Below are 26034 nucleotides of genomic sequence, written 5' to 3' on the forward strand. Positions count from 1 at the left end.
ATTTTTCACAGTGAATTTTTTATTCAAAATGTCTTAGATTATCTCAATTTTATATAGGGAGTGTGAAGTTCTGTCCGTAAAACTTAATGCAAGACAAGTTGTAATCCTCTTTTTCTTTAAATTAAAATTAATTTATTCCCAGTTCCCACCTGCCTGGTTATAAAAGAAATATTTTATCTTGGTTTTAACTAGGACTTTCCTACCTTCTGTGAGCACACACTTGCGCACGCGTGCGCACACACTCACAGATCGTATAAGAATGTCATCCTGATGTAGTGCCAGGAACTAGTCTGTGGGGAGTACAAGTTTCTTGTCCCTTATCACTGCCATCATTGGGTGCTTCCTCTACCCCTAATCACTGGGTCCTGCCATCTGGTTAAATACCGCTGTTCCATAAAATTCAGAGGTGCTCTTCACAGTCATCTCCTTACTGGCTCCCGATGGACTCTGCATCTTAAAACTTTGCCTTCCATCCAGGGTGCCTTGTGCTTGGGAACCCTTTTCTGTCACCCCACCTAATTCTTTAGCCATGCTTTAGGGAAGCATAAATTCTCTTTCAGAACTGCCTTAGCTTCAAAGTGTTATTTTCTTATCCCTCTCTCTCAGGGACTGCCCAATGTAATTCTTATTCTTGGACTGAAACACAAACTCTTTTTCTCTTGGAGGGGAGTAGTTGGGTTGAAGGACACCATATATACATATTTTCCCGTCCTACATGCTGAGGTGGGGACTGGGTAAGGATATGCTAACACCAGCTAATTTTTTTCTCATGTTTTTCTTAAGATAACTTTAATAAAGCTACAGGAGTAGTAGGTTTCCTATTTTTTAGAAGAGAATACTGAAGCATAAAGGAAGGCTGGTCAAGACCACACAATTTGTGTGTGACTGCAGCATGACTTAGTCTGGCCTGACTAATATGCTCTGAATTATTGCCATCCTAAAGTAGTCTGAGGTAGTGTGTCTTGGGAGTCCACCCATAGCCACTCCCTATAATATTATTATCAATGATTGGATGATCTTTAACAAACAGCTGATCATATTTAGGATGACAAAAAGCTAGGAGGAGCAGCTGATAAGATAGATGATAAAATATCCAGGTCCAGAAAGATCCCAGGAGACTGAAACTGTGATCCAAACTGAGTATCATAAAACTTAATTTGAATAAATGTTATCTTACAGCTCCAAAAAGTCAACTTCCCAAACGCAGAATTGGAGAGGCAGGATGGGGCAGCAGTGTGTATGAGGAATTCTGAAGGACATTACCATGTCAATAATTGTTAAGTGAAGGTACACATTGTGACTACAAAAGTTAGTTTAATCTTACATTAAAACATGTCCTAAATAAGCCACTAAAAGTCCTATTCTCTTATTCTGGCCAAATACTCCTTGAGTACAGAAGCCATCTTCTTTACCTGAGGATAATAGGTCCTGGAAAAAAGTCCACTTAAAGTTCAGCCATTTCAAAGGATGGAATTTTCCATTTGCCCACACAATTTCTACTCTTCATCTTTTCCCCACCCTGCTCTGTGGCTAAGAAAATGAATCTATTTGCACTCTGACTTCTAATTAGTTGTGGCCATTTGGAGGCACTGGCAGGAGATGAGAGGGCAGAAGGGTGAAGTAAGAGTATTTGTTTTCCAGCTTCCTCCCTGGATGATGACTGTGAGGTGGCTGTGTCCCATTCTCCACCAACGGTGGCACTCTCCATGTAGTACTCTCTGAGTTCAGGTCGCTGCTCTCTCCAGCTGACTGATTCCTCAATCCTAGGAGAGGTTATGGCTTCCCACTATTGCTAGACCCAAGGTACTGTATCATCCCTTGAGAGTTTCTCCAAAACCTCTCCAGACCTTTGTAAATAGTCAGCTCTCCTCAACTACCAGTTTGACCGTGCCTTCTGCTTCTAGCCAAGACCCTGACTGATAGAAATTAAGTAAAATGTCATAGTATGTAGTAAACAAAAAGACAGTTTGATTAGGGATTTTATTTTGAAAAATGAAACTGAACATAAGGAAAATAAGTGTATCTTTTATGCACTGAATTTATGTTGTAACTTCAACTTTGTAACTTTTTTAGAATGGAAAAAAAAAAAAAGACCATACAATTAGTAACAGAAGGAGAATTGGATGTTAGGTCTTTGATGCTTTTGTTCAGGTTTTTCCCGTTGAAGCTACTGCTTTCCATATGATCTAGGCATTACTCAATAGTAGTAAGTTAAATATGAATTAACATACTTACTAAAATTACTTGAGCATTTTAAAAATTATTTTTAAAAGCCAGCCAGTTCCTAGCATTGCTATTAGATGTTTAAGGACTCAGAACTCTATAGTGGTAGATGAACTTGCCTGTGTCAGAAGGCAGAGGCCATCGGAGATAAAGAGTGAACCAAAACATTCTTCTCTTTCTCCTGGAGTTCCCTGGGTGTCCCCACATTCCTTGTGGCAGAAGGGGAAGCTCAGTGTAAAGAGGTTAGTGGTTAAAAGAAAATGGGGACTTGAGAGAAAATGTGGTTGCAGTTTGTTTATTTTTTACCCAGTGTGCTTGTCTCTTTATTTAATAAAGGAAAGATCAGTTCTTCAAGGAGAGAAAATTTTGAATGATAAGAATGTTTAGATGAGGGTGTCTGGATATTTTGCTAAGAGAAGTGATGGTGTAGGAGGGGGTTTGTTATTAAATGAATTCTATCAAGATTGTATGTTAGCTGTTTTCCAGTTTCTGTAAGCATAAAAATGAAATCCAGGTTAACTGAAGAACATGTCTTACTGAGACATGTTACTGTCTTGGGCTGTGTAACCTGTCTAGAAGAACGGACAGAAATTAGGTGTAATGCCAAGTTATCTAGTGTACTTTTGGGTCAGAGAGAAACAATATGACCTGGCAGTTGACCCTGAAGATTTTGTTAAAAGCACTCACCTACAAATGTTTACTGACTACTTTCTGACTGACAGTAGATACTGACTGTTGAGTATCTACTATGTGCTGGCACTGATTCTAGCATTCGGAATAGCCTGGAACAGGACAGATGCCTTTCTTTAAAGCAGCTTACGTTTTAGTGGGGGTGGCAAACTTAAACGAGTGAAAATATAAAATAATGAATTTTGTGCAAGTGCTGTGAAGATGATAAATTAAGGTAAAGTACAGACAGTGTGACTGGTGGACTGCCTAAGCAGGGAGAGTTAGGGTAGCCCTCCCTGAGGAGGTGCTGTTTCTGATGAGATCTGAATCCATCAAGAGCCTGGTTGGCAGATAGTGATGAGAGTTTTTATAAGGTCACTCAAGTTTTAGACCATCGTCCATCTCAGTAGAACTAAATGTAATGATTCATTTTACATCTAAATATTGGTATATTTTAAAATACGATGATTTGCCTGGTGATGAAGTAAGTTTGTATTAATTATACAGGTTGCCACCCTGAATTTCTTGTGGTTTGCTTAGGTACAAAAGTAGACCTTGAAATTCTGTTTTAGAATTTTGAACTCAGTGTAGTAGGCCACAGAGGAGTTGTGTCTTCTGGTTGAGTAGAGATTGCAGATGTGACACCATGCTCACCTACCTAATGATTTCAGAAACAAGTGTCCTGTTGTATTTGAGTGCATATGGATGTGTGTGCTTGTGGTGATAGAACTTCCAGAAAAGGACAGTGAAGAGTGCGAGATGCCTGATTTCAGGTAGCTCTGTGTTTCTGCCTTTTTGCAGAAAGTTGAAGGAAAAGTAATGGAGAAACTAGTTTAGGGAAATCTCTGGCCACTCTTGGTGGGACTGTGGAAAATGAGAGGTTCCTCAACTTCGGAAGTTTGGTTAGCTTGGATGGGTCTACTTTGTCCAGGCAGAGTTTGCACGGATAGTGACACTGGTGTCTTCCCTCTGGCAGGTGGCTCAATCACAAAGGAGTGAGGCAGAAGCGTCTAAATGCCTGGCTGGGAATCAAGAATGAAGATGCTGATGAGTAAGTTCTTCTCTATACCTTTCTGTCAGAGGGCTTTGTTCCCAGTATAAGACGTGGGCCTTCTTAATACTGCTAAATGTTGGTTCTCTTTGTTACTGGAGGACATTGAATCAAGAACTTTGCATCTCTTTAAATTGAATTGCCTCAGGAGTTACCCAAAGGCACTTGAGCTCAGAGACCTCCTGCATCGGATGAAGCCTGGACACATAATAAGCATTGCTCATTCAGACATTCATGTGTCAGCTTATTGTATGGGACATGTGAATTCTGTGCATTCTGCATGATAGCAAATGATGAAGTTTTTAAAAAACATCCAACTAATTGCAATTTCACTTTGTCATTTTGTAGTTAAAGATTTAGAAGAGAGTTTTATTCATGAATTTACTTTTAGATGTAAGCAACCTGATTCTTAGAATAATGTTTTAACATTTAATTTTTAGGACCTATTTTATCAATGAGGAAGATGAAAACCTGCCCCACTATGATGAGAAAACCTGGTTTGTTGAGGATATCAACCGAGTACAAGCAGAGGACTTGCTTTACGGGAAACCTGATGGTGCATTCTTAATTCGAGAGAGTAGCAAGAAAGGATGTTACGCTTGCTCTGTGGTGTAAGTATTCTCTGGGGCTATGACCTTTTGGAAACTGCCACATTGGTTAATAAGAAATTGACCCTCATAAAATTCAGATCAAATCAATTGAAGTGCAGTGAAATGAGGACCCATGACTTTCTTAGACCATTAATATTTGTACAAAGAAAACAGTTACTTTAGGAGAAATATCATCTGAAATTATTTGGGGGATTTTAATTTAAATGGTAAGCAAGTGAGGCCCTGCATTGTTGCTATTGGATTTCAGGTATCTGTGAAAAGTAATTTGAGGTCTTCAATTGAATCTTAATTCTTTAGTAGTCTCCTGCATGCCTGACTTGGCCTTCATCGTCAGATTAAGGAAGGCTCGATTAGAAGTAGAACTGTTTTTACTTCAGAAGAAAAACTATCTCAGTTTTGTAAATAGTATTCTGTTGGGGTAGTGATAGAAGATGTTGGATGTTTTCTGTAAGAAGATCTTATAACTTTGTTTGGAAAAGTCTTATTTTCCTTTTTATTGGAAAGTGAAATTCTGGGGAAAACTAATCTTTCCTCAGTCAGCTTTTGCCTAAGTGTTATGTGTATTTCCTTAAAAATGCAACTGTTTTCATTGACAAAGACCATGCTTAGAGTATAGGTGTAGGAGGATGGTTATGAGAGCAAACTTAGGTGCCAGATATACTGGATTCAAATCCTGACTCTACTACTCACCAAATGTGTCACCTAGGGTAAGTCACTTAACCTTTCTTTGCCTAGTTTTCTTATCTGTAAAATAAGGTTAATAATAATACTGCCTATTGCATGAGTTAATGTATGTAATGTAATAGGCTTTGATCAGCACTGGAACGTGGAACATGGTAAGTAACTGTTATCTACTAATATTATGATAATGATGCTACTGATGGACGTGGCAGGAGGCAAACAAAGATGACAGGATAATTTTGCCCTCAAAGAGGGCAAGTTGGTGAGGTCTGACAAAAGACATGCATATTAACAGAGTGCTCAGTGCTTTACATGGTCGTCTTGTCCTTAAGTGGTCTGTCTCTGTCATGCAATCAGAGTTTGAACCCAACTTTACCTGGTTTCAAAGCCCACGTTTGTCTATTGCACCATGCTTTCTTCATTTCACAATTAATTATCCAAGGTAAATAGAATCACTGTGACATAGGTATCAGCCTTAGTAGGCTGTGTGCATGAAGAGCTAATTCTGATGGAGAAAGAGTGTTGGGAGACTTGGTGGATGAGGTGGCATTTGAGCTGGATTTTGAAAGGATGAGTAGTGGGGTATCTATGGGCAAAAACTGAGGGAGGAGTTGAAAAAGTACATTGGATTACTGTTATCCAAAGATAGAGCTACTTGAAACATTTCATTTCTCTCTGACCTGGGCTCAGATACACAAGTTATCTGAATGGAAATGGCAGGAGGGAATGGTTCTTGCAGGATTTGAGATCTTTTTTTAAGAACAATAAAAAAGAAAGAAGGCAATAAGCCCGGTTCATTAGTCCCTCACTCTCATCCAGGTCATTGGGTGGCAGCCTGTGGGTTAAGGACTTGGCTGAGTGTAGGAGCTGCCCAGCAGCTCGGCTAATTTCTGGGAGACCAAGGAGCAGCTTGAGTATCTTGGGGAGCTGTATTTTTATGTACATGTGTATGTATGTATGTGTAGTTGGTTTACAATGTTTTGTTAATGTCTAGTGTACAGCATAGTACCTGTTTTCTCCTTGCTTTAGCCACAGACTTTACCAGACTCAAGTCCAAAGCAGTGTGGATTTCCTTTGCCTATGAAAGCCAACTGCAGTCATATATCATATTGGGGTTCACTTGGAGGATGGTTGAAAGCAAAAGAGCCTGGCATCACAAAGACTGCCACTTGTTTTCTAGTCACTCTAGCTACAAAAAGGCCGCCTACAGTGATTTCCCAATTTACTTAAGACATTTTCTGAAGTATAGATATGAATGAATAAGTTCAGTTTTTTAGGAGACTCTCATAGCAAAATTAAAATGATATGTAGCAGGAAGTCAAGCATGGAACTCATTGGCTTTTCCATTTTAATTTCTGTTAATGATATCATAAAGAAGCCTCAGAAGAAATTGCTGAAGTCTACAGCCTTTTCTACAGCCAGCAACGCATGTATTCCATTAGGTTAGGGAGTCAGGTAGTGAGCACTATGATCCTTATTGTTGTTGCCATTTGGGATAAGAAATTTGACTAGGGATAGAACAATTTAGACAAATCAACAAGGAAACAGAAGACTTGAACAACACTATAAAACAGCTATACCTAACAGACATGTCTAGGATACTCCATCTAACAACAGCAGAATACACATTATTTTCAAGTGTACATGAAACATTATCCAGGATAGACCTCAGGTTAGGCCACAAGTCTCAATACATTTAAAAGTGTTGAAATCATATAAAATATGTTCTCTATAACCACAATGTAAAGACATTAGAAATTAAAAACAGAAGGAAATTTAGGAAATTCACAAATGTGGACAGTAAACAACACACTCCTAAATAACCAGTGGATCAAAAAAAGAAAACAAGGGAAATTAGAAAATAGTTTTAGATGAGTAAAAAAAGTGAAACACAAAATATCAAAACTTACAGAATACAGCTAAAGCAGTGCTAAGAAGGCCATTTATAACTGTAAACATTTATATTAAAAAAGAAGATCTCACATCAATAACCTAATCTTCTTCCACCTTAAGAAATTAGAAAAAGAAGAGCAAACTAAATCCAAGCAGGGAGAAGGAAGGGAACAGTAAATATTAGAACAGAAGTAAATAAAATAGAGATAAGGAAACAGTTGAGAAAATCGATGAAACCAGAATTTGAGATGAACAAAATTGACAGCTTCTGGCTGGACTCACACACACATTCCACACATATGAGAGAGAGAAGACACAAATTGCTAAAATCAGGATGAAAGAGGAGACACTACTTGTAATCCTTATGGAAATAAAAAAAGATAATGAGAGAATACTATAAATAATTATATGCCAACAAGTAAACAACCTAGATGAAATGGACAAATTCCTGGAAGCATACAAACTACCAAAACCAACTTAAGGGGAACTAGAAAATCTGAATAGAACTATAACAAGTAAAGAAATTGAATTATTAATTTAAAAAACTGCCTGCAAAGAAAAGCCCAGGTCCAGTCAGCTTCACTGGTGAATTCTACCAAATATTGTAAAAAGAATTAACACAAGTCTCCTTCACAAACTCTTCCAAAAAATAGGAGAGAACACTTCCCAATACGTTTTATGAGGGTATATTTCTTATGACTGTAGACATAAAAATCTTTAACAAAACACTAGCAGAGCAACTCCAGCAGCACATAAGAAGGATTTAAACCATGACTAAGTAGAATTCATCCCAGGAACGCATGAGAGGTAGAACGTTAAAAAATTAATCAATGTAATACACCGTATTAATAGAATTAAGGACAAAAATCAACTGACAATAATCTACTGGTTATTTCAGTAGATTCACAAAAAATATTTGACAAAATTGAACACTCTTACATGTTAAAAGACACTGAACAAACTAGGTCTAGGAGGGCATTTCCGGCATTTCCTCAACCTGATAAAGGGTGTCTGTGAAAAACCCACAGCTAATATACTTGGTGGTAAAACACTGAATGCTTTCTCTTAAGATCAGGAAGAAAACAAGGATGTCTGCCCTCACCACTTCTAATCATTGTACAGAAGGTTCTGGCTAGGGCATTTAGGCAAGAAAAAGATATAAAAGGCATCCAGATTGGAAAGGAGGAAGTAAACTATTAGAGCTAGTAAATGAGTTCAGCAAGGTTGCAGGTTAAAAGATTAGCATACAAAAATCAGTTGTATTTCTATGTACTAGCAATAAACAATCTGAAAATGAGATTAAGAACACATGCTATTTATAATAGCATAAAAATGATTTAAAAATTTTAGGTTTAAAATAAAAGAAGTACAAGAGCTACAGTGAAAACTGTGAAACATCACTGAAGGAACTTAAAGAAAACCTAAATAAGTGGAAAGACATTCTGTGTTCATGGATCAAAAGACTAATGTTAAGATGTTAGCACTTCCCAAATTAATCTACATGTTTGGTGTAATCCCTATCAAAAATTCCAGCTGGCTTTTTACAAAAATTGACAAGATGATCCTAAAATTCATATAAAAATGCAAGGGATCCAGAACAGCTAAAATAATCTTGAAAGGACAGAAAAAAAGTTGAAATATACCTCCCAGTGAAAAAACTTCCAAGAAAGCTAGTAATCAAAATTGTGAGGTACTGACATAGATTAAACATGTAGATCAATGAATAGAATTGAGAGCCAAGAAATAAACCTTTACATTTACAGTTAGTTGGTTTTCAGCAAGGGTCTCAAGACCATTCAATAAGGAAAAAAATAGTTATTTTGACACATGGTGCTGGGACAGCTGGTGAGCTACATGCAAAAGAATGAGGTGTTAGACCCCAACCTCACACCACATATAAAAAATTAACTCAAAATGTATCATAGAACTAACATAAGAGCTAAAAGATAAAACACTTAGAGAAAACATAGGCATAAATCTTTGTGACTTTGGATTAGGCAGCATTCTTTTACACATCAGAAGCACAAATGACAGAATAAAAAATAGATAAATTGGACTTACTTGTCCCAAAGACTTGTCTGCATCAAAGGACACTATAAAAAAAGTGAAAAGGCAACCTCCAGAATGGGAGAAAATGTTTGCAAATCAAATATCTAAGCTACTAGTGTTTAATACAAAAGAACTCTTAACAATAAAAAGGCAATATAAAAATGGGCAAAGGATTCAAATAGACATTTGCTTAAAGAAGATATATAAATGGTCAATAAGCATATGAAAAGATGCTCAACATCATTAGTCATTAGGGAACTCTTAATCAGAACCACAATGAGATACCAGAAGGATGACTATAATCCAAAAAGATGGACTATAGTAAGTGTGGCCAAGGATGTGGAAAAATTGGAATCCTCTAAACACCACTGGCAGGAATTTAAAATGGTGCAACCACTTCAGAAAACAGTTTGGCAGTTTCTCAAAAAGTTAAACCATTTTACCATATGACTCAGCAGTTCCATGCCTAGATACACATCCAAGAGAACTGAAACCATGTGTCCATACAAAAACTTGTTTATAAATATTCAGAGTAGCATTATTCATCACAGCCAAAAACTGGAAACAACCCAAGTGTCCGTAAGTTGATGAATGGATAACCAAATTGTGGTATATCCATACAATGGAGTATTGTTACTCAGCCGTGAGAAGAAATAAAGTATCAGTACATGCCTCCACACAGAAGAACTTTGAAAACGGTGTGCTAGGTGAAAGAAGCCAGATGCAAAAGATGGATCCTGTATGATTCCATGTGTGTGAAATGCCCAGAATAGACAATTCCGTTGAGACAGGAAGTAGGTTAGTAGTTGCCAGGGTCTAGCGGGAGGGGCTGTTAACGGGTACCTTGTTTCTTTTTAGAGCGATGAAAATATTCTGGAATTAAGTAGTGGTGATTATTGCACAATCTTGTGAATGTTCTAAAAACCACTGATTTGTACATTTAAAAACTTTTTTTTTTGGTTTGTTCTGCCCCTCTCCAGTGCATTCTGCCTAATGAAGACCCAGAGCTGAGTGATTAAAACACAGTCATCCATTTTAGCTCCACCAGGTTTTGGTGGGAGATGAAGTGTATCCCTGTGACGAGTCTAAAAGTCTGTAAGGGGTGGGGGGACATGGGGGTGGGACATATATGAGCTTTGGTCGCCAGGAGACTTCTGCCTCTCTTTTGCAGAACATGGGGTCCGTGCGTCTGCCGCCCTCCGCCTTAACCCCTGTGCGTGTGTGTTGTGTCGTTGCAGCGCTGACGGGGAAGTGAAGCACTGTGTGATCTACAGCACTGCTCGCGGCTACGGCTTCGCGGAGCCCTACAACCTGTACGGCTCTCTGAAGGAGCTGGTGCTGCACTACCAGCACACGTCCCTGGTCCAGCACAACGACTCCCTCAACGTCAGGCTGGCCTACCCCGTCCACGCACAGATGCCCTCGCTCTGCAGATAAAGAGGGAGTGGGAAGAGAGGTGGCTCTCTAGCATCTTTTCTACAGTTTTTATTAGACTATGAGGGCATTCTTTCTACGTAGACTGCTTGTTTTGCACAAGAAGTGATTCTGTGAATGTGAAGTGGAGAGGCCGAGCAGCAGCCGGCCAGGACGGGGCGCCAGGGGCCTGAGGCTCTCTGGGACTCAGCCGGGCCGCTGCGCTGACATAGGGAGCTGGAAGCAGAAGCGGTTTTTTTTGAAAGCCTGTTTCATTGGGGTTTTTGTTTCGTTTAGCCAAGCACCCTCTACAGAACACATTAGGCCTGATGGGGGTGGGGGTTGTGTCTGGAAGCCTCTGAAGAGTCCATGTCCTCTTTCCTGAGAGGTCGTGTTCCTTGGGGAGTTTGGTGGGGCGGGGCTCTGTCGGGAGCTCTGTTTTGATCTGGCAGTCTCTCCTAACTTCCTCCCCAAAAGAAGGCGGATTCGGTTCTGTGGTAGAATGGCATTTGGTAAAAAAGACAACCAAAGGAAAATGGGGAGGCTTGGGACTTCATTTAAAGAATCTTAGTCAGGGGGATTAAAAAACTTTCAACCGAAGGTACTTAATTTCTTAACCAACGTAATTTAGGCATCAGCATCTGAGTAGCTCCTCCCTCTAAGGAAGCGTTATGTTTAGAAACCAAATTGATCCCAGCAAAACAGTGATTGTTGCCAGACTAAGGTCTGATGGAACAAGGCGGCACTAGTATCTGAATGCACACTTCTGTACCAAAACTTGAAAATAAAAGGAAATTAGAATGTTAGTTTTAGCAAACACTAAAATTGGTCAGTGTAACTCCTTTTGCCCTGCCCTTGTTTCTCAGAGATAAGGACTAGTGTTCTTTTTGTGGGCTGGTGAGCTTTGAATCATAAAATGAAGTTGGTGCTTGTGTGGTGTTTCCATAGCCTAAAGAATGATCTGTTGTTTGAAACCTTTGTAACTTGTTTGTATGAGTAAAGAAAAGGTGCAATCCAGTGCTTTTAGATGGCTTGATATACCAAATAATGATATAGAACAACATTCTTATATGTTCTTCCCCAAGTTTAAAGGCCCTGCAAAAATAGTCAAGATGGTTTAATTTCCCATCATCTCCTGTCGTTTCTGGGTAGGGCCCAGGGGAGCCGTAGGTGGCTAAGGCTGTAGCTGGAAGGGAGCCAGAGTGTGGTCAGGGACTTCAGGGGCTCTGGTGTCCAGGGCGGGGGTCACACCGCATTACCCACGTGCTTCCATACAGTGGTTTTTGAAACTTTTGCAAGGAAAGGAAAGGATGGCTTGGAGTTTAGACTGTTAGTTGAAGCCATTTGGAAGCTTTTCTCTTTGCCTTTTTTTGTGATCCTGCCATTAAGATGATGTGCACAGACTGTCCTCATGCTCCATTGGCCCTGATTTTAGGCCAGGAATCTTCTGCTCCATGTAGTTTAAGCCTTCCAGCTGAGTGAAGCTAGGCGAATGGAGTTGGAGGCAGTATCTACTCCTACCTCCGTTATGCCCCACCCCCATCAGTCAACACTCATTTGACAAATAGAGTCCAGCTGCCTCTGAGCCAATCCTAGAACCATAATAGGCTCAGGGTGAGTCAGCTGTTTTGAGCCCAAAGCGGTGCAGTCAGGCATCCTGGCTGAGCTAGAGAAGCCAATAAGGTTTACAGCTGGGAAAGCTCTCGTTTGGGGGATGAAAGAAACACATTTTGCTTTCCCTGAGCACTTATCTTGGTGACAGGGTCTAGAATGGACCATGACATAGAAATAGTTGTAGATTTAAAAAATTGGGGGAAAACCTCCCGAGTTACTAACACTGAGACTAGGAAGGGACGGGGCATATCTTTGGCTTTTCCTTGGTTACATTGCAGTTTCAGGATTGAGGCAGACAAATGAATCCCCCTCCAGCGTCACTGTTCGTTCCTAAGTCCTTAATTGATATTCAGCCAGCTGGATATCCCTTCCCCAAATTGCCAGGTTGAAATGTTGAACATTTTACTGAATGATGCCAGACTGATTGCTACTAGGAACACCTGACGGCTTTGCACCTCGTGTTGAACCTGCTTAAGCCCTAGATGCTCAAGATTGGGTACGAGGAATCCCTTTTCTGGTACTAAAATTTAGTGTGTTCTGAATGTCTCTTTTAAAATAAGTGAAAATGAGAATGAGGACACACGCCTGTAACGTTGAGCTGGGTGTTGCTGTGGCAAGCAGACATTGAGGGTGTGGAGGGAAAGAGCGAGCACCGTCTGCCATCCGCACTTGGGCTGGCTTGTGGAGAAGGGCTACTCTTAAGTCCTACATTCCTTTACTTTTATGTTTCTTTCCTGTTTTTCATTCTTGAATTTGTTGTTTTGTGGGAACTAAGACCTAGGGATCATTTGAGAAGTTGGAAAGTGTCTTTTCTGACTAGTTGCCCCATAATTTGCTTGATCCTGAGCCAGTGGAAACGGCATGGGGACCAGTCTACTAACCACTTGGAGGGGTATCCTGCAGCTCCTTTACTCCAGTCTTGGCAGTGAGTCTTGGCCTCCTTCGTCAGAATCTAGCTCTGTGTCCTATTCCGTGATCTGAGCCCTGGGATTCTCTCTTGGCATCTTAACTGCAGCCTCACTGAGGCAGGTAAAGGGACAGACCAAGACTAGAGGGGCTCATTGTTTTCCTGGCTAGAGAAGCTGACCACCAGCATGGAAGTAGCTCGGAGCTGGGTGGACACCGGTCCTAGGCCTATCTTTTCCAGGTTGAGCTTTCTTCACAGAACAATGCTGTCTCCGTCTGGCCGTAGATGTTAAACCTTGGCCATGGCTCAGGCCTGTATAGGCTAGCTGTGTCCCCACCACTGATTTGGCCAAGGTTGAGGACTTCCCAATAACTCCCCTACCCTGTCTCCAAGCCCTGATGAGACCTTCCACTTACTTTGGACCTCATGTGCTTCGAAGAAGCTTTGAGTGCCAGTGTGGCGTCTTCCATGGGTCTCCTCTTCTTGCGGCAAGGAACCAGCCTTATGGTCCTCTTCGGCCAAGAACTGCATCTGGAAAATTCCTGGTTTTTCAAGGTGGTTTCTGTTGCCAGTTAAGACTCCACAGTAGGTCTCTGTGAGGCTTCAGTGGCCTCAAAGCAGAGGGTCCAGATGGGGACCTGGCTGGGCCCTCTGCTATCAGTTGCTCAGCCTTGCTCTCGCTCTAGCCACTTGTGACAACCTTGTTTTCTTAAAAATTCCAGCATGTGACTTTGGTGCCCTGTTGTTACTCGTGAAAACCTGTTCTTCTGTTGTCTTTGATGTAGTCAAAAAAATTCATGTAGTTACGTAAAATATCTGATACACAAGGAAGCCAATTAAATGCCTTGTGTTGGGACAGTTCATAATGTAGTTCCTAGACTACTTTTGCAAATTGTTCTTGTCACCAGATGTGTTCAGACATTGCTGTGCAGTTGTGGGGGAGGGTGGGGGGAAGGTGAGGGGAGATACTCTTTGGTCTTTTTGTTTTTTACCTTCCCCAAGAGGGGACAGTCTGGCCAACTTGCTCTGGTAATGCAATAAAGACATTGCAATAAAGCACTTTTTTGTCTTTATGCTTTGGAGGGCTGGGCTGGGGGTCAGGGGTGGGGTGCAGAAGGAAGAGGAGTGGGGTGTTGAAAAGTCCTGAAACTCCCAAAGCACCAAAAGCTCAGGCCTGGGGCTGAATTGGGGCCATTAGAGGCTATTTTCTGCCCCTGGAGAAGAGGAAGCCAACCCTGTCACGCATGGTGCCAGCATCCTATCCACCAACACACAACACAGGGAGACTCAGAAACGATAACCCTGAGGCAGTTAAATCTGAGAGCTGTTTCCTCCTCACCCCATTCCTATTAGCCCAGTTTATTGAGTCTCATCACATCTGTCTGCCTAGAAATGTGTTTGCACGTTCTGTTGTGGCAGTAAGGGAAGTGGGCTCAGGCTTATGGTCCGTCCTCTTGTTGCCCCAGGCCCTTGTCATCCTCCAGCCACAACACTTTGTTGAGGTTCCCATGTGTTGGGAACATAATCAGCAAACGTGACCCCTGTGGGCACAGGGCATAGTGGTTCTCATCCTGGTGGTTCAGGCCCCACCCATGTGTGCACGGACTTACAAATCAGACTGGAGGCCAATAACCTATTGTTCTAAATGACCTTGCTTACGCCCTTCCTCTCCACTGTACTTTAGCTGCATAGCACCCCCAAGGCCACTGTTAGGAAGCACAGATAATGTCCCCTAATCGCAAGAGTTGTCTCCACTCTGCATGGGATGCTCACTTATCTCAGCCCATTCCTCTCTCCTGAATGCCACCTGGCTGGGTGTCTCCACTGAGGCCCTGGGTGTCCCCATAGGTACTACATGTTTTACTTTACAGAGAAAACATGTTTGGCTATGAATTCCCTTATCTTTCTGTCACCAAACCTAAAACTGCCCTGTATTCACGTAACTCCTCTTCCTCTCACCTGTTAAATTTCAAAAGGTAGCCCTCTTCTAACCAGAATCCAGTCTTCCCGTCCACGAGCGTTTTGGATCCTATTTTCTCCCACCTTCTGTGAGTTTTTTGACTATAGTCTCCACTCAACTGGATGGTCCGCTGACATTGGAACGTGGTTGGATGTCTCACTCCACCTGCCCAATCTCTACTAAATCCTTTCTCTCTTCAAAGCCAAGCCCTTTGGAAAAACCATAAAGTTTGTATTTCCTTACATCCCAAGCATTTCAGTACAGGCCCCACCACTGCCTGAAGATGCTCCCCTTGATGTGTTCAGTAACCAGCACTGTGACTGCTCTTCTCCACAAAAAGACTCTGCCATGGACTCCCTGACTCACTCACTCACCTAGTCTCCTCCTACACCTCTGACTGCTCCTTTGCATTCTCCTGGACTCCTCTGGCCACCTTTTCACTTAGCCTTTTTCCCTTGGCAGCTTTATCCACATCCATGAATTCACCTACTGTCTCTAGGCCAGTTAGATCCATCTTTGCTTCTCTTGCCCAGACCTGTATTGGGAGGTACCTCATATTCAGCATATTGAATGCAGGGTCATTACCCAGCCCTGGTTCTCTTCCATTATTTCGTATTTCAGTGAACGGAAACACGTAACTCAACTGGTTATGTAAGTCAGAAGTGCAGGCATCATTTTCGATACTTTTGCTTTCTGTCTACATAAAACCTACCACCAACCCACATCAGTTTTACTTTCTAAGTATCAAAGACATCTCTTCTCTCCAACTTCACTGTTTCACTGTCTAACCGTAATCCTGAAAGGCCTCCCTTCTTTCATTCTTGCCCCCTCAAATCCATTTCATTATAGCAACCAGAGTCATCTTTTCAAAATGCAAATCTGAACTTGTGTAAAACCATTAAATAACTTTCAGTTGCTCTTAATGGTAAGTTAGAAAGTACTTAAAATGGCCTGGCTTCTCCCAAGTTCAGGATCTCTTCCCCTACTTCAGTTACTCTTTAGTTGACTCTCTCCTCTCAACTAAGCCCAGTATCTTGGACCTTTTCCTTTTTCCTTCTGCACATGTCCTCGGTACAATCCCCGTCTATCCTCTGGCTTTAACTACCACGTACTTGCTGATGGCTGCCAGATCTGTGTCCGACTGCCTACACTTCCCCCTCTTCTGGGAAAACCACCTCACTGCTGCCATCGTAGTTTAGACCACTATAATGGGTCACTACATCATGTTCCCCCTGGCCTGCTTACTCCACTTGAGCCTCCCTACACTGCAGCCACCGATCCTGCTAAAACATAAATCTGACTCTACCACTTCCCTGTAGACACCCCTTACTCTGGTCAGGCTAATCCGGCAGTGTTTCTCACAGGAAGCACCACTGGTACGTGGGGCAGTGGCCCAGCATTACCGGTGCTTAGCAGCTCTGTGCCTACTCCTCCCAGCCCCCTAGGGGGGCACTTCCTCCCTCCCATGAACCGTTGCAAGATGTGCCCGCCCCTCCCCTTCACCTACAGTGTGGTGCTTCCAACCAGATCCTGACATACATACGGGGCTCCCCCAGGAAACTAGTTAGTTACCTGGGTGCCAGTGTCCAGTACAGGCTGGCCAAGGATCTGCCTTCAGTGACTGAAGGAAGGAGGAAGTGAGTTCACGAGGGGACTGGAAGGCTGAGGAGCCAGACATCCCGCTGGTTGGCTTTGCCACCATGGGGATGGTGCGCCCTCTGGTGGCCACAGCCTTCCCCATGCTGGGTGACGAAGAGCTGCAGGGTGCATGACATGCCCAGCCAGTGGCCCAGAGGCATTTCCATCTCTAGGCCTCTGGACACCTCTCCTTTGGACCTAGGCATTGGATCATGGGACAATTAGTGCAAGAAAACAGTCTGGCAAGTCCTGCATCACCATGAGACACTCCACCCTACTCTGCTCCTGTGATGCCATCGCCTGATTCCTCCAGCAATGGTCCCCTAGGTGTCCTGCCCTCCCTTCCATATCACCTACCCACCCACCAAGGGCAGTTCCAAAACCAATGGGGGCTGCCCACCTCAGCAATGTCCGTCTCCAGCACCAAGGCTTACCTGACAATAGCCCAAGACAGGCTCACTGGTTACAAACATTAAGAAGTTATGACGAATACAGAGGTAGTTCTCTATTTTCACTTCACCTGGCCTCTCAGTATTTTACCAAGTAACTTCTCCATTTAACTGTACTCTTGGATTTTTACTCTTCTGGTTGCTTCTTCTAAGTCTTCGTTCTTTGCTTTAAATGCTAGTGCTCCTCAATGTATTACTATTGATACACTGATGGCTCTCAAATTTCTATCTTCAGTCTAGATTTCCCTACTGAGTTCCAGACCCATGCACCCAATCACCATCTGGATGTCCTACAAGCACCTCAAGTTAAATATACCCAAGTTCAACTCTTCACGTCCCTTTACCTCTTTTGCTCATTTTCTGAGTAAGAGGTACTCTAAGTTAGGAGAGAAATGTGGGTTCTGGAGGTAAGAGAAACCTAAATCCTAATCCTAGCTCTTCTCAAGCTGTATGACCTTGAGCATGTTAATATCTGAAAACCTAAGTTCCCTTATCCATAAAGCAGGAATATTAGTTGCTACATGGCCTCCTCTGGTTCCCCATTACCTACAGAAAGTCTAAACTCCTGTAAGGTTATTAGATATGGCCCTCGTCTAACTCACTGGACCCATTTCCGCTTTGAATCATCTTCGGTTCTGTGAATAAATCAGGTATGTGGTAAGTGCTGTACTCTTTGCCTGGACATGTCCTTCTCACACTAATCCCCACTCCAGGAACCTAGCAAACTACTACATATCCAGGTTCAAGCTCAGATGTCACAGTCTCTGAGAAGCCTGGCTGGCTTAGGTACCCTTCCCGTGACAGTGGAAACTGTCTTATCCTCAGCAGCAGCACGGGACCTTGAGTTACATTTGTATTGACTGAAGAAAGACGCAAGCAAAACACATTAAAGATGGTTTCCAAGAGCGTGTATTACACAGGTCTGAGTGCAAGAAATGGCAAACAACTGCTACGTTTGCTTTAAAAACTCATCGGGTGCCAATGCCAAGTCCTGATGCTTCTGAGGGCCCCCTGGGTCTCGGCCCTTCTGGAGCAGGCTGGGCCCAGACTCCTGGGTGAGGGGGCAGCTTTTGCATGGAACGTCCTGCCTCCTGTCACCTGAGGCATCACGCACTTTGGTGATGCCCAGAGCTGGCTCCTCTTTCTCTCTTTGCGCACACTGAGGCTCCCAGAGCCAGCTTTGGCTGGGAATCTCACAAAGTGGATGGGCCAGTCCAGGGGCACTGGGTGGCCATGACTTCCCCTCCTGTCTGGGAGACAGGTTTGTAGGGTGGACTGAAGTTGTGGCTTCCAAATCCTGGGAGCTGGCCAGCCCACCTTCTGTTGTTGCCCTTCTGCTTGGGGATGCCCTCTCAGGGCCCTTGATAAGGAATTTCCAGGACCATGGGCCCAGCTCTCCAGAAGTAGAGGCAGCGGAGCAACTGGTGGGGATGAGTCCTGAAGAGCTCGGACAAAGTGCTGTTAGTGCCTGGGTATGGAGTTGCTGGGCCTTCCAGCAGCCTTCAGCAGGGATGGGGTCTGTGGGTCCAGCCCTACCCAGGCTGGGGGCTGATGACGAGGGGCTAGCAGCCTCTTCAAAGGCCTGTAGGATCCCAAGCCTCTTCTGGGGGACACTAGGGCCTTCCATTTTGGAAGATCCCAGTGTGACCCCTGTCAATAGGCCTGGGTCCCCTGGGCCCTGGCTCCTGCGGTCTCTGGGCAAGAAGGCATCCTCTTCCTCACCCTCTCTGGCTCCTCTGACGGGTGGATCCTGGCCCACTTCTGGGTTAGGTACCAAGCTTGGCTCCTGTACACCTTGACTGTTCTCAGGCCCCTCATCAGTGTCATCCTCTGAAGAGTCGACCTCTCGGATGGCTTCTTGTTTCTGCAGTGACTCTCGCCGTTCAGCCCGGTCTTGGCGGAGGGTGCCTAGGGCCCACGAGGCAGCAGGCTGCAGCACTCCCTTCCCTGGCAGCGCCCCCTTCCCAGACAGCACACTCCTGGTCCCAGCTACCTCCAGAGGGCTGACTGCCCTGGGCGGCAGTTCCTTCTTTAGCTCAGGGGGGGGCAGGTCAAGGCTATGTTTCCGAGAAGTGGCAAGCTTCTTCTCAGAAGCAGCAAGCGCAGCCGCCAGCTTCTCAGCCGACTGTACCCTCTTGAGCAGTGGTGAGCGGGGTGGCTCCGCGCTCTTGGGTCGGGAGAGTTGCCGGCCTAAGGGAGGCGACAAGTGAAGCTTGGTGGGGAAGGCCTGGGCTCCATGGCCAGACAGGGGTGATGGGGAACGCTGGGGTGAGGCTGCTGGTGGTGGAGAAGGGGTGTGGGCCAGGGGTGACAGCGGGATGCTGCCCGCTGACTTGCGCCGTGGAGAGCGGTACTGGCGCTGGAGCTTGGGTGCCAGACCGTGCAGGGAGCTGGGTCGCGCGTGCCCGGAGCCGGCTGGAGAACTGGGCACGCTGGAGCTGGGGGAGCTGCTCTGTGATGAATTCCCCCCCACTATGCACAGACAGACAGACACACAGACAGAGGCAGAGCAGTTAGCTCTTAGAAGTAACTGAGGTACAAGACAGGGCTTAGCCCTGGAATGTCCCACGATCATCAAGGTCACCCTATCAGTGAACCAGAGCCCAGGCTACAGAAATGAAGTCACCCTCCGCCCCTGTCACCTCCTCCCCAAGACTGCTGGACTTTCGGGGGTGGTTGGATGGGAGCTTCAAAGTGGGACCAGTGGGAAGTACAAGGGCCCAGGACTTTCCTATCTCCCAGGGGTTATCTCTGTGACCTGCAGGGAGCCCTTCGTACCTGAATGCACAGCATCAGGGGTCACCCGGTAGCCCTGAGTGGGAGATCGGGGGGAAAGGCTGTGGCTGTGTGTGGGAGAGCCTGGCCCACTCTCCCCTGATGACAAAGAACGGTTAAGGGAAGAAAGGCTGCGGCTGGTGTGGAGCAGGGAGGCCTGCTTGGTGATCTTCCGGAATAGGGAGCTCCTTTTTCTGCTGCAGAGATGAGAATCAAAGGCTGTCTGAGTTGGTGCCCAGGGCACAGGACACACTGGGCCCAGGGCCATGGTCCTCAGCACACACTAGCACCTAAGTGGCTCAGAGCTGAATCTGGCTCACCTTTCTTGTCCATCCTTGCCCCGGCTCCGCTTGCTCCTTCGGGCCATCTTAGCCTTGTAGCTGCCCTTCCGAGCTGGCCCCACTTTAATGGATGTGTTCTCCAGGGGAGTTGTTGAAATAGACACCTTGTTTCCACTCTGGGGAAAAGAACATGAGCCCAGGATAAGGCAGCTGCCATATTCTTGCCCCTGCCCCTCCCTCTGGGCATGGCTACCCTACAGCTCTAGCTTTTACCCCTGCCTCACCATATCTGAACCACGGACCTGTTTTCCCTCCTCAGATTAGGAAATGGCTCCAGCTGGAGCCCAAGTGGTTTGGGCTACAGACATCAGAGAAGAGACTCACATGCCTCCAGTCCTGCCCACAGCTCAGGGAGATCCCTGGGCCTCGGTCAGTAGGGGTGCTGCCTTCCAGTGAAAACCCTTTGCTATGGCCACACCCAAGTTGTGTGTGTATGTGCTGTGTGAGTGCACCCAACTCTCCCACTCCCCCATGGCCAGTCACAGACCCAGCAAGGCTGGGGTCATTCAGGGACAGGTGGCACACCCAGCACTGACCTTCAGGATTAGCTCCACCACCTCTGTGTGCACCAGCCCGTGCACAGGCTCCCCATTGACGTGGGTGATGAGGTCCCCCTGACGAAGCCCTGCATCACCGGCTGGACCTCCGTCCTCCACGTGCTGTCCCGGGGAAACAACAGTCCTCAGCTTAGAGCCTGAGCATGAGGTGTTGGGCCTAGTTCTGCTCATTGAGCTGTGACCCCACCCCCCATCTCCCACTCTTTTCCCCCTGAGGGAAATGTGGGCAGGGACAGACAGGCCCGAGTAATGGGAAGGAAGAGGAGTAATGAAGCTGGGAGACAACAGGTCTAGATGGCCAGACATACCCACACCATGTGGTGCACGGTGTAGACGTCTGAGTCACCCATGTAGACACGGATGGCCCTCAGGGTGAAGCCATACTTCTTGCCAGCTCGGTGGATGATGATGGGGGGCCTTGAGCTGCTGAGGGCTGGTAAGAATTCTCTGCTTGGAGAAGAGTCCCTGGATGACGGGTTGGATGACTGGGAATGTGGGGACATGGGGCTGGCCAGTGGAGAGCAGGTGTGGTGCTCTGGAGAAGGAGAAGCCAGGTCTTAGTGGTGCTCCGGCCCAGCCCGTCTTGTCTGTTGACCCCACACAGCTCCAGTCACAGAGCCTTCCCCACGGCCTCTGAGCAGCAAAGCCCTCTCATGTGCCCAGACCCGCACAGGCCCCAGGAGGTGGGGGGATGGCAGCGTTTACTGTGTGTTTACGTCTATGTATCAGGAACCACATAAGCTCTTCATATGTGTTTAAATGTCACAATTATCCTATGAGCTACCATTATTAATATGCACATTTTCTGGTGAGGAACTTGAGTTTCAGAGGGGTTAAGCAACTTCCTCAAGGTCAAAGGCCCTTTAGTGATGGATCTGAATATAGCCCTCTGCCTCAGAGCCTACACTTGTTACACAGTGCTGTCTGCCTTCCGGTGCACGCACCCACAATCTCAGACCCCAGTGCACGCCGTTAGAGACTTCTAGTCTCTTACAGGGGCTGCAGTGACACACTGTCTCCCGGATACCTGCTCAACACACAACACACAGACACACCTGCACGTGTAGACCCCTGCCACAGGCCCACAGAGATTTCAAGGCTGTTCCTGTGGGTTTTATCTTAGTTCCCCGGGGGGCCTCACCCACAGGAATGAGGAGGGACAGGGCTGTGGCCGAGGCGGACTTGATCACTTTGTTGACGGGGCGAGCGGTGCGCTTTTCTATCGAGTCCCCAGAGAGCAGCCGGTGGCGGGCCCTGCGTACTGCCAGGTCACTGATGGCCTTGGCTGTGGCTCCCTCAGCCAGCTGTGGGGTCCCACGGCCTCCTTGAGTCTCCACAGCTGTAGGCCAAGTGAGCAGTGAGACCTGCAGTGCAGCTGAGCCTCCCCTCCCCGCTGTGTCCTCCAGCCTAGGCCCTCTGGGCACCTGCTGGTTCACACCTGGGCTGGAAGCACCACTCTGGCCAAAAGGCTCTGCATCCAGCTTCAGCCGCCGCTCCACCAGCTGTTCAGGGGCAGGCGCGGGTCCCCCTTCTCCAGACGGGGGTGTCAGAAGCCATGCGCCCTCCTGCTGCTGCCTCCTGGGGGTGCCACTGGCCTCCTCGGTGCCCTCAGGGAAGCGAGGCGCATCCAGGAGGCCTGAGCAGTGGCGTCGCACAGTCAGTGGAGGGCTCGAGTCACTCTCCGTGTGGGACGACTCCGACACTGACAGCCGCTTCCGTAAGCTGTGAGGCACAAGCCCAGGAGTGAGCTGGCCCGGCGGCCTCCCTCCTCCAGCCCAGGCTTCCTCAGGGGCTCACAGAGTTCTCCGTCCCAGAACCTTTCCCCTCAGACATCTCTCCAGGAACCGGCCTTTCCCCACCACCTTCCTCCCGCCTGTCTGTGCCGCCCACCCTGGCCGAGCTCTGGGTGCTCACATCTCCGGGGAGCCAATCACCCAGCCTCGGTCTCGGCCCCTCAGCCCTGCCAGGCCATCCGAGCGGTCCTCCTTCTCCTCGCTCAGGCTGCGCTTGGTGGGGGGCGGCGTCCGGCGCTCCTCGAGCAGGGAGAGGCGCTCCATGCTGCTGTACACCTGCCGGCACAGAAGACCTGCCAGGACGCCAATGACCACACCACCCGGGAGCAAAAAGGACCCTCGGCACCCGAAACCCACACATATGAGCTGGCTATCCTCTTTTCTCCCCCATACGTACCAGCTGAATATTCCAGAAAACAGCTATTCCATGGGTCTAACCTGGCTTCTTCCCTGGCAACTCATATGCCAGGGCCCTGAGTGATTCTAGAAGCACCTGTCATACGCAGGCCCAGCCCTTTTCTCCTCCTTCCCTAGAAGCAGCCCCATCACATCCCTCAACAGTTCCTCTTCTCCCAATTCTCCAGCGGGGCCTGCCTCAGTCTCACCTTGCTGAACCTTGGGGAGCAGGAAGAAAACTGGCGGATCTCAAGGCAGCCGTCCTCACTCACTTCCTCCTCGTCCTCCGAGTCCACGTGGTGGTATCGCTCTGAGCGGGCTGGGTCAGACATACAGGACAGTCCCTTTCCAGAGGCCCTGATGGTGGCCTCCTTTGCCCCTACCAGACCTCAGAAGGGCCTGGAGAAGTTGCTCCCGATACCAAGTGCGGGGTGCACAGGTATTTCCGGGCTCCTCCCCGTCCCACCACTGGCCTTACTGTCAAAGTAGCTGGTATCATCCTCCGACTCCAGCTGAGGAATAAATTCGGCCTTCTGGCGAAGAAGTCCTGTCCAGTCCAGACCAGTAAAGAATGGGTGCTGCTTCACCTCACAGGCACTGCCTGTGGACAGGGACGGTGTGGGAAAGGGGGGCAGGATGAGCTACGAGGAGTCCAGGCCAGCACGCCCAGTGAGAACCTAGGCCTCGAGGGCTGGGCCTGGGGGCCTTAGCTCCGGTATCTTCCTCTTCTGCCCGGGGAGCAGGGCTGAGTTTCAGGATCCAGAGGTACTGTCACACCAGGAGGTTATATGGACTCAGCCCTCCTCCTCCCTCTTCTAAGTGGTGAAAAAGGTGAGTGGGGCCTGTCCTACCTGTACCCAGTCTCTCCAGAGGGTTCTGGTGGAGCAGTTTAGACGTGAGGTCCTGAGCGTCCGGAGGCAGGGCATCATCCCCCTCGGGCCATACAATCTCATCTGAAGAGTCATTGGGGCAACAAGGAAAGGAGTAGGTGAAGGAAGGGTCTCAGAAGTTGTGGGCAGAGCGGGAAGATGGAGAAGAGGGTCCTACGATGTAAGAGTGTGGAGGCATAATGGGCCCAGCCCAGAGCCCATGAAAACCTTGCCTGGGACCCACTCCGTTAAGTGGTAGTTTCCTGTCCTTCTAGGGGGACCTCACACACCCTAGACCATGGCTTGCTCTTTTGATCCAGGCTGGGTGCTGCAAAGCAGTGACCTCCCCTGCTCTGATATCCAGCTCAACCTGCCATTATACTCCAGACACACGCACACTCACACATACACAGGGGATGCACATAAACACCACAGGTCCCCCCATGCACACATGCGGGACCATGAACACAGACAGAACAAGCACTACATGTGCATACATCAAAGAGGGGAGCAAATCAAACACACACACATGAATTCAGAAGAAGAGCTCATAAGCCTCATGGGTGCATGAGCAAATTATATATGTGGATCCAGATTCTGTCTCTCCAGTGGGCCAGGGGGATGGTACTTACCACTGATCACTTGCCCAAAGAGCTCCTCCGGAGTGTCTCCAAAGAAAGGGACGCAACCCACCAGGAACTCATACAGGATTATGCCCATGGCCCACCAGTCAACCGGCTTCCCATAGCCCTGACGCAGGATCACCTCAGGCGCGATGTACTCCGGGGTCCCGCATACCTGGGCACAGAGATGCGGCTGGCTCAGTATCCTGAGGCAACGCACTGGCAAGGCGGAGGGAGGGGTAGGGCTGTTCCCACTTTGGAAGTAGAAAAGTCTCTGAGTGAAGACTCAGCTCACTCTGGTTAAAGAGCAGAAGCAACAGGAGGCCCAGGGTACCAGAGTTGGAACTGTTGGTGGGGTGACTTCAAGTACTTCCTAATTAACCGAGACATCTAATTCTAGCCTGGAGCCACCACTCTCTAGAGCCTTCAATGCCTCCTCTGGCATCCGGTCCACATTATTGGCCTCTGGCCTCCAGCCTCCTTAAGAACAAGCCCTACAGTCACATGACTACTGCACGGACTTGTGAACTGTCACAATCTGAAACGGCAAATCGGGGAATGTCCAGAGGCTACACTCAGGAAGCTGGGCCGCAGTCCAGTGGAAACTTGGGGCTGTGTTCCAAAGACAGGAGGCACTGGGAGAGCTGACAGTTACATGACCTATTTTCTCCAAACCCTGAGGAGGCAGATGATTTTGGATTTTATGGTCATGTGATTCTCATGGTCCACCCTACTTTGCAAATGTGCTGCCTATCTCAGTGTCTCTTTTGCCTGGAACCAAAAGGTGGAAAAGACAGGCACTCCCAGTCTTCACATCTAGCTGCAAGGTAAGCATGTGGCCCCTAGTCCTTATTCTGAGGCCTGGAATTCAACCCCCAAGGTCTCAACCATCCTTCTTACCTGCTTGTCCAGGAACTCCCGAGCATCCTTTTCAATGTGGCCCTCATATAAGTTTGTAGTTAGACTCATGAGGCCAATTTTAGAAAGGCCAAAGTCAGTGAGCTTGATGTGCCCCATGGATGTAATCAGCAGGCTGGAAAAACAGAGAAACAAAAGTATGGAGTTATTTCCTGGTTTTCCAAATATGATGATTTTAGTATATGCCCAATTTTTCCACTCAGGCATCTATCTACAGGGTGGGACAGACACTGGGTAGCTTCATCAGGGAGAAAGGCAGCTATGAAGGAATAATAGCTCTGGCTGCGTGAGTACTGCATTCTGCACAAGCAACTAACCTGCCTTTTGCCCACCCCCCATTCATGTTTGTTTATTGCCCTCAACTGTGTTCTACATGGGGGGGCAGGTGTCAGCTGGCTGAGGACAGACTTTCTTCCACAGAGCAATCAGCCTCATCCCAAGGCTCCAGCCACTCCCAGTCCCCTCTCCTCACCTGGGTGACTCACAACACCCCGACTCAGGGAGAGGGGAAAGGGCACAGTGATCTTATTCCATGTTCACGGCTGGTCTTGGGAGGCTTGGCTGGGAGAAACTAGAAATGAGTTCTCATGGAGAAGTGTCTCCT

At 46.8% G+C, this 26034-nt stretch overlaps 2 protein-coding genes across 7 annotated transcripts in view; one reads left to right on the forward strand and one right to left on the reverse strand.

Annotated features, from left to right (window-relative positions):
* Nucleotides 1-14170, forward strand: part of PIK3R3 (phosphoinositide-3-kinase regulatory subunit 3) — an 85042-nt gene extending 70872 nt beyond the window's left edge. For both annotated transcript variants that reach the window (XM_015236123.3, XM_006200431.4), the window contains exons 9-11: nucleotides 3869-3943; nucleotides 4384-4554; nucleotides 10416-14170. In XM_015236123.3, coding sequence (XP_015091609.1) covers nucleotides 3869-3943; nucleotides 4384-4554; nucleotides 10416-10614 — 445 coding nt within the window. In that variant the 3' untranslated portion in view covers nucleotides 10615-14170. The remainder of the gene's footprint in view (nucleotides 1-3868; nucleotides 3944-4383; nucleotides 4555-10415) is intronic.
* A 3879-nt stretch (nucleotides 14171-18049) lies between these two features.
* The window catches only part of MAST2 (microtubule associated serine/threonine kinase 2), a 178234-nt gene continuing 170249 nt past the window's right edge, over nucleotides 18050-26034 (reverse strand). For all 5 annotated transcript variants that reach the window (XM_072974530.1, XM_072974529.1, XM_072974528.1 and 2 more), the window contains 13 exons: nucleotides 25413-25545; nucleotides 24522-24687; nucleotides 23872-23973; nucleotides 23499-23621; nucleotides 23230-23339; nucleotides 22746-22900; nucleotides 22270-22553; nucleotides 21973-22170; nucleotides 21140-21366; nucleotides 20811-20933; nucleotides 20254-20390; nucleotides 19937-20130; nucleotides 18050-19630 (listed from right to left, as the gene is read on the reverse strand). In XM_072974530.1, the coding sequence (XP_072830631.1) occupies nucleotides 18108-19630; nucleotides 19937-20130; nucleotides 20254-20390; nucleotides 20811-20933; nucleotides 21140-21366; nucleotides 21973-22170; nucleotides 22270-22553; nucleotides 22746-22900; nucleotides 23230-23339; nucleotides 23499-23621; nucleotides 23872-23973; nucleotides 24522-24687; nucleotides 25413-25545 (3475 nt within the window). In that variant the 3' untranslated portion in view covers nucleotides 18050-18107. The remainder of the gene's footprint in view (nucleotides 19631-19936; nucleotides 20131-20253; nucleotides 20391-20810; nucleotides 20934-21139; nucleotides 21367-21972; nucleotides 22171-22269; nucleotides 22554-22745; nucleotides 22901-23229; nucleotides 23340-23498; nucleotides 23622-23871; nucleotides 23974-24521; nucleotides 24688-25412; nucleotides 25546-26034) is intronic.

The sequence above is a fragment of the Vicugna pacos genome, chromosome 13, assembly GCF_048564905.1.
Source record: "Vicugna pacos chromosome 13, VicPac4, whole genome shotgun sequence".
In the NCBI taxonomy this organism is placed as follows: Eukaryota; Metazoa; Chordata; class Mammalia; order Artiodactyla; family Camelidae; genus Vicugna; species Vicugna pacos.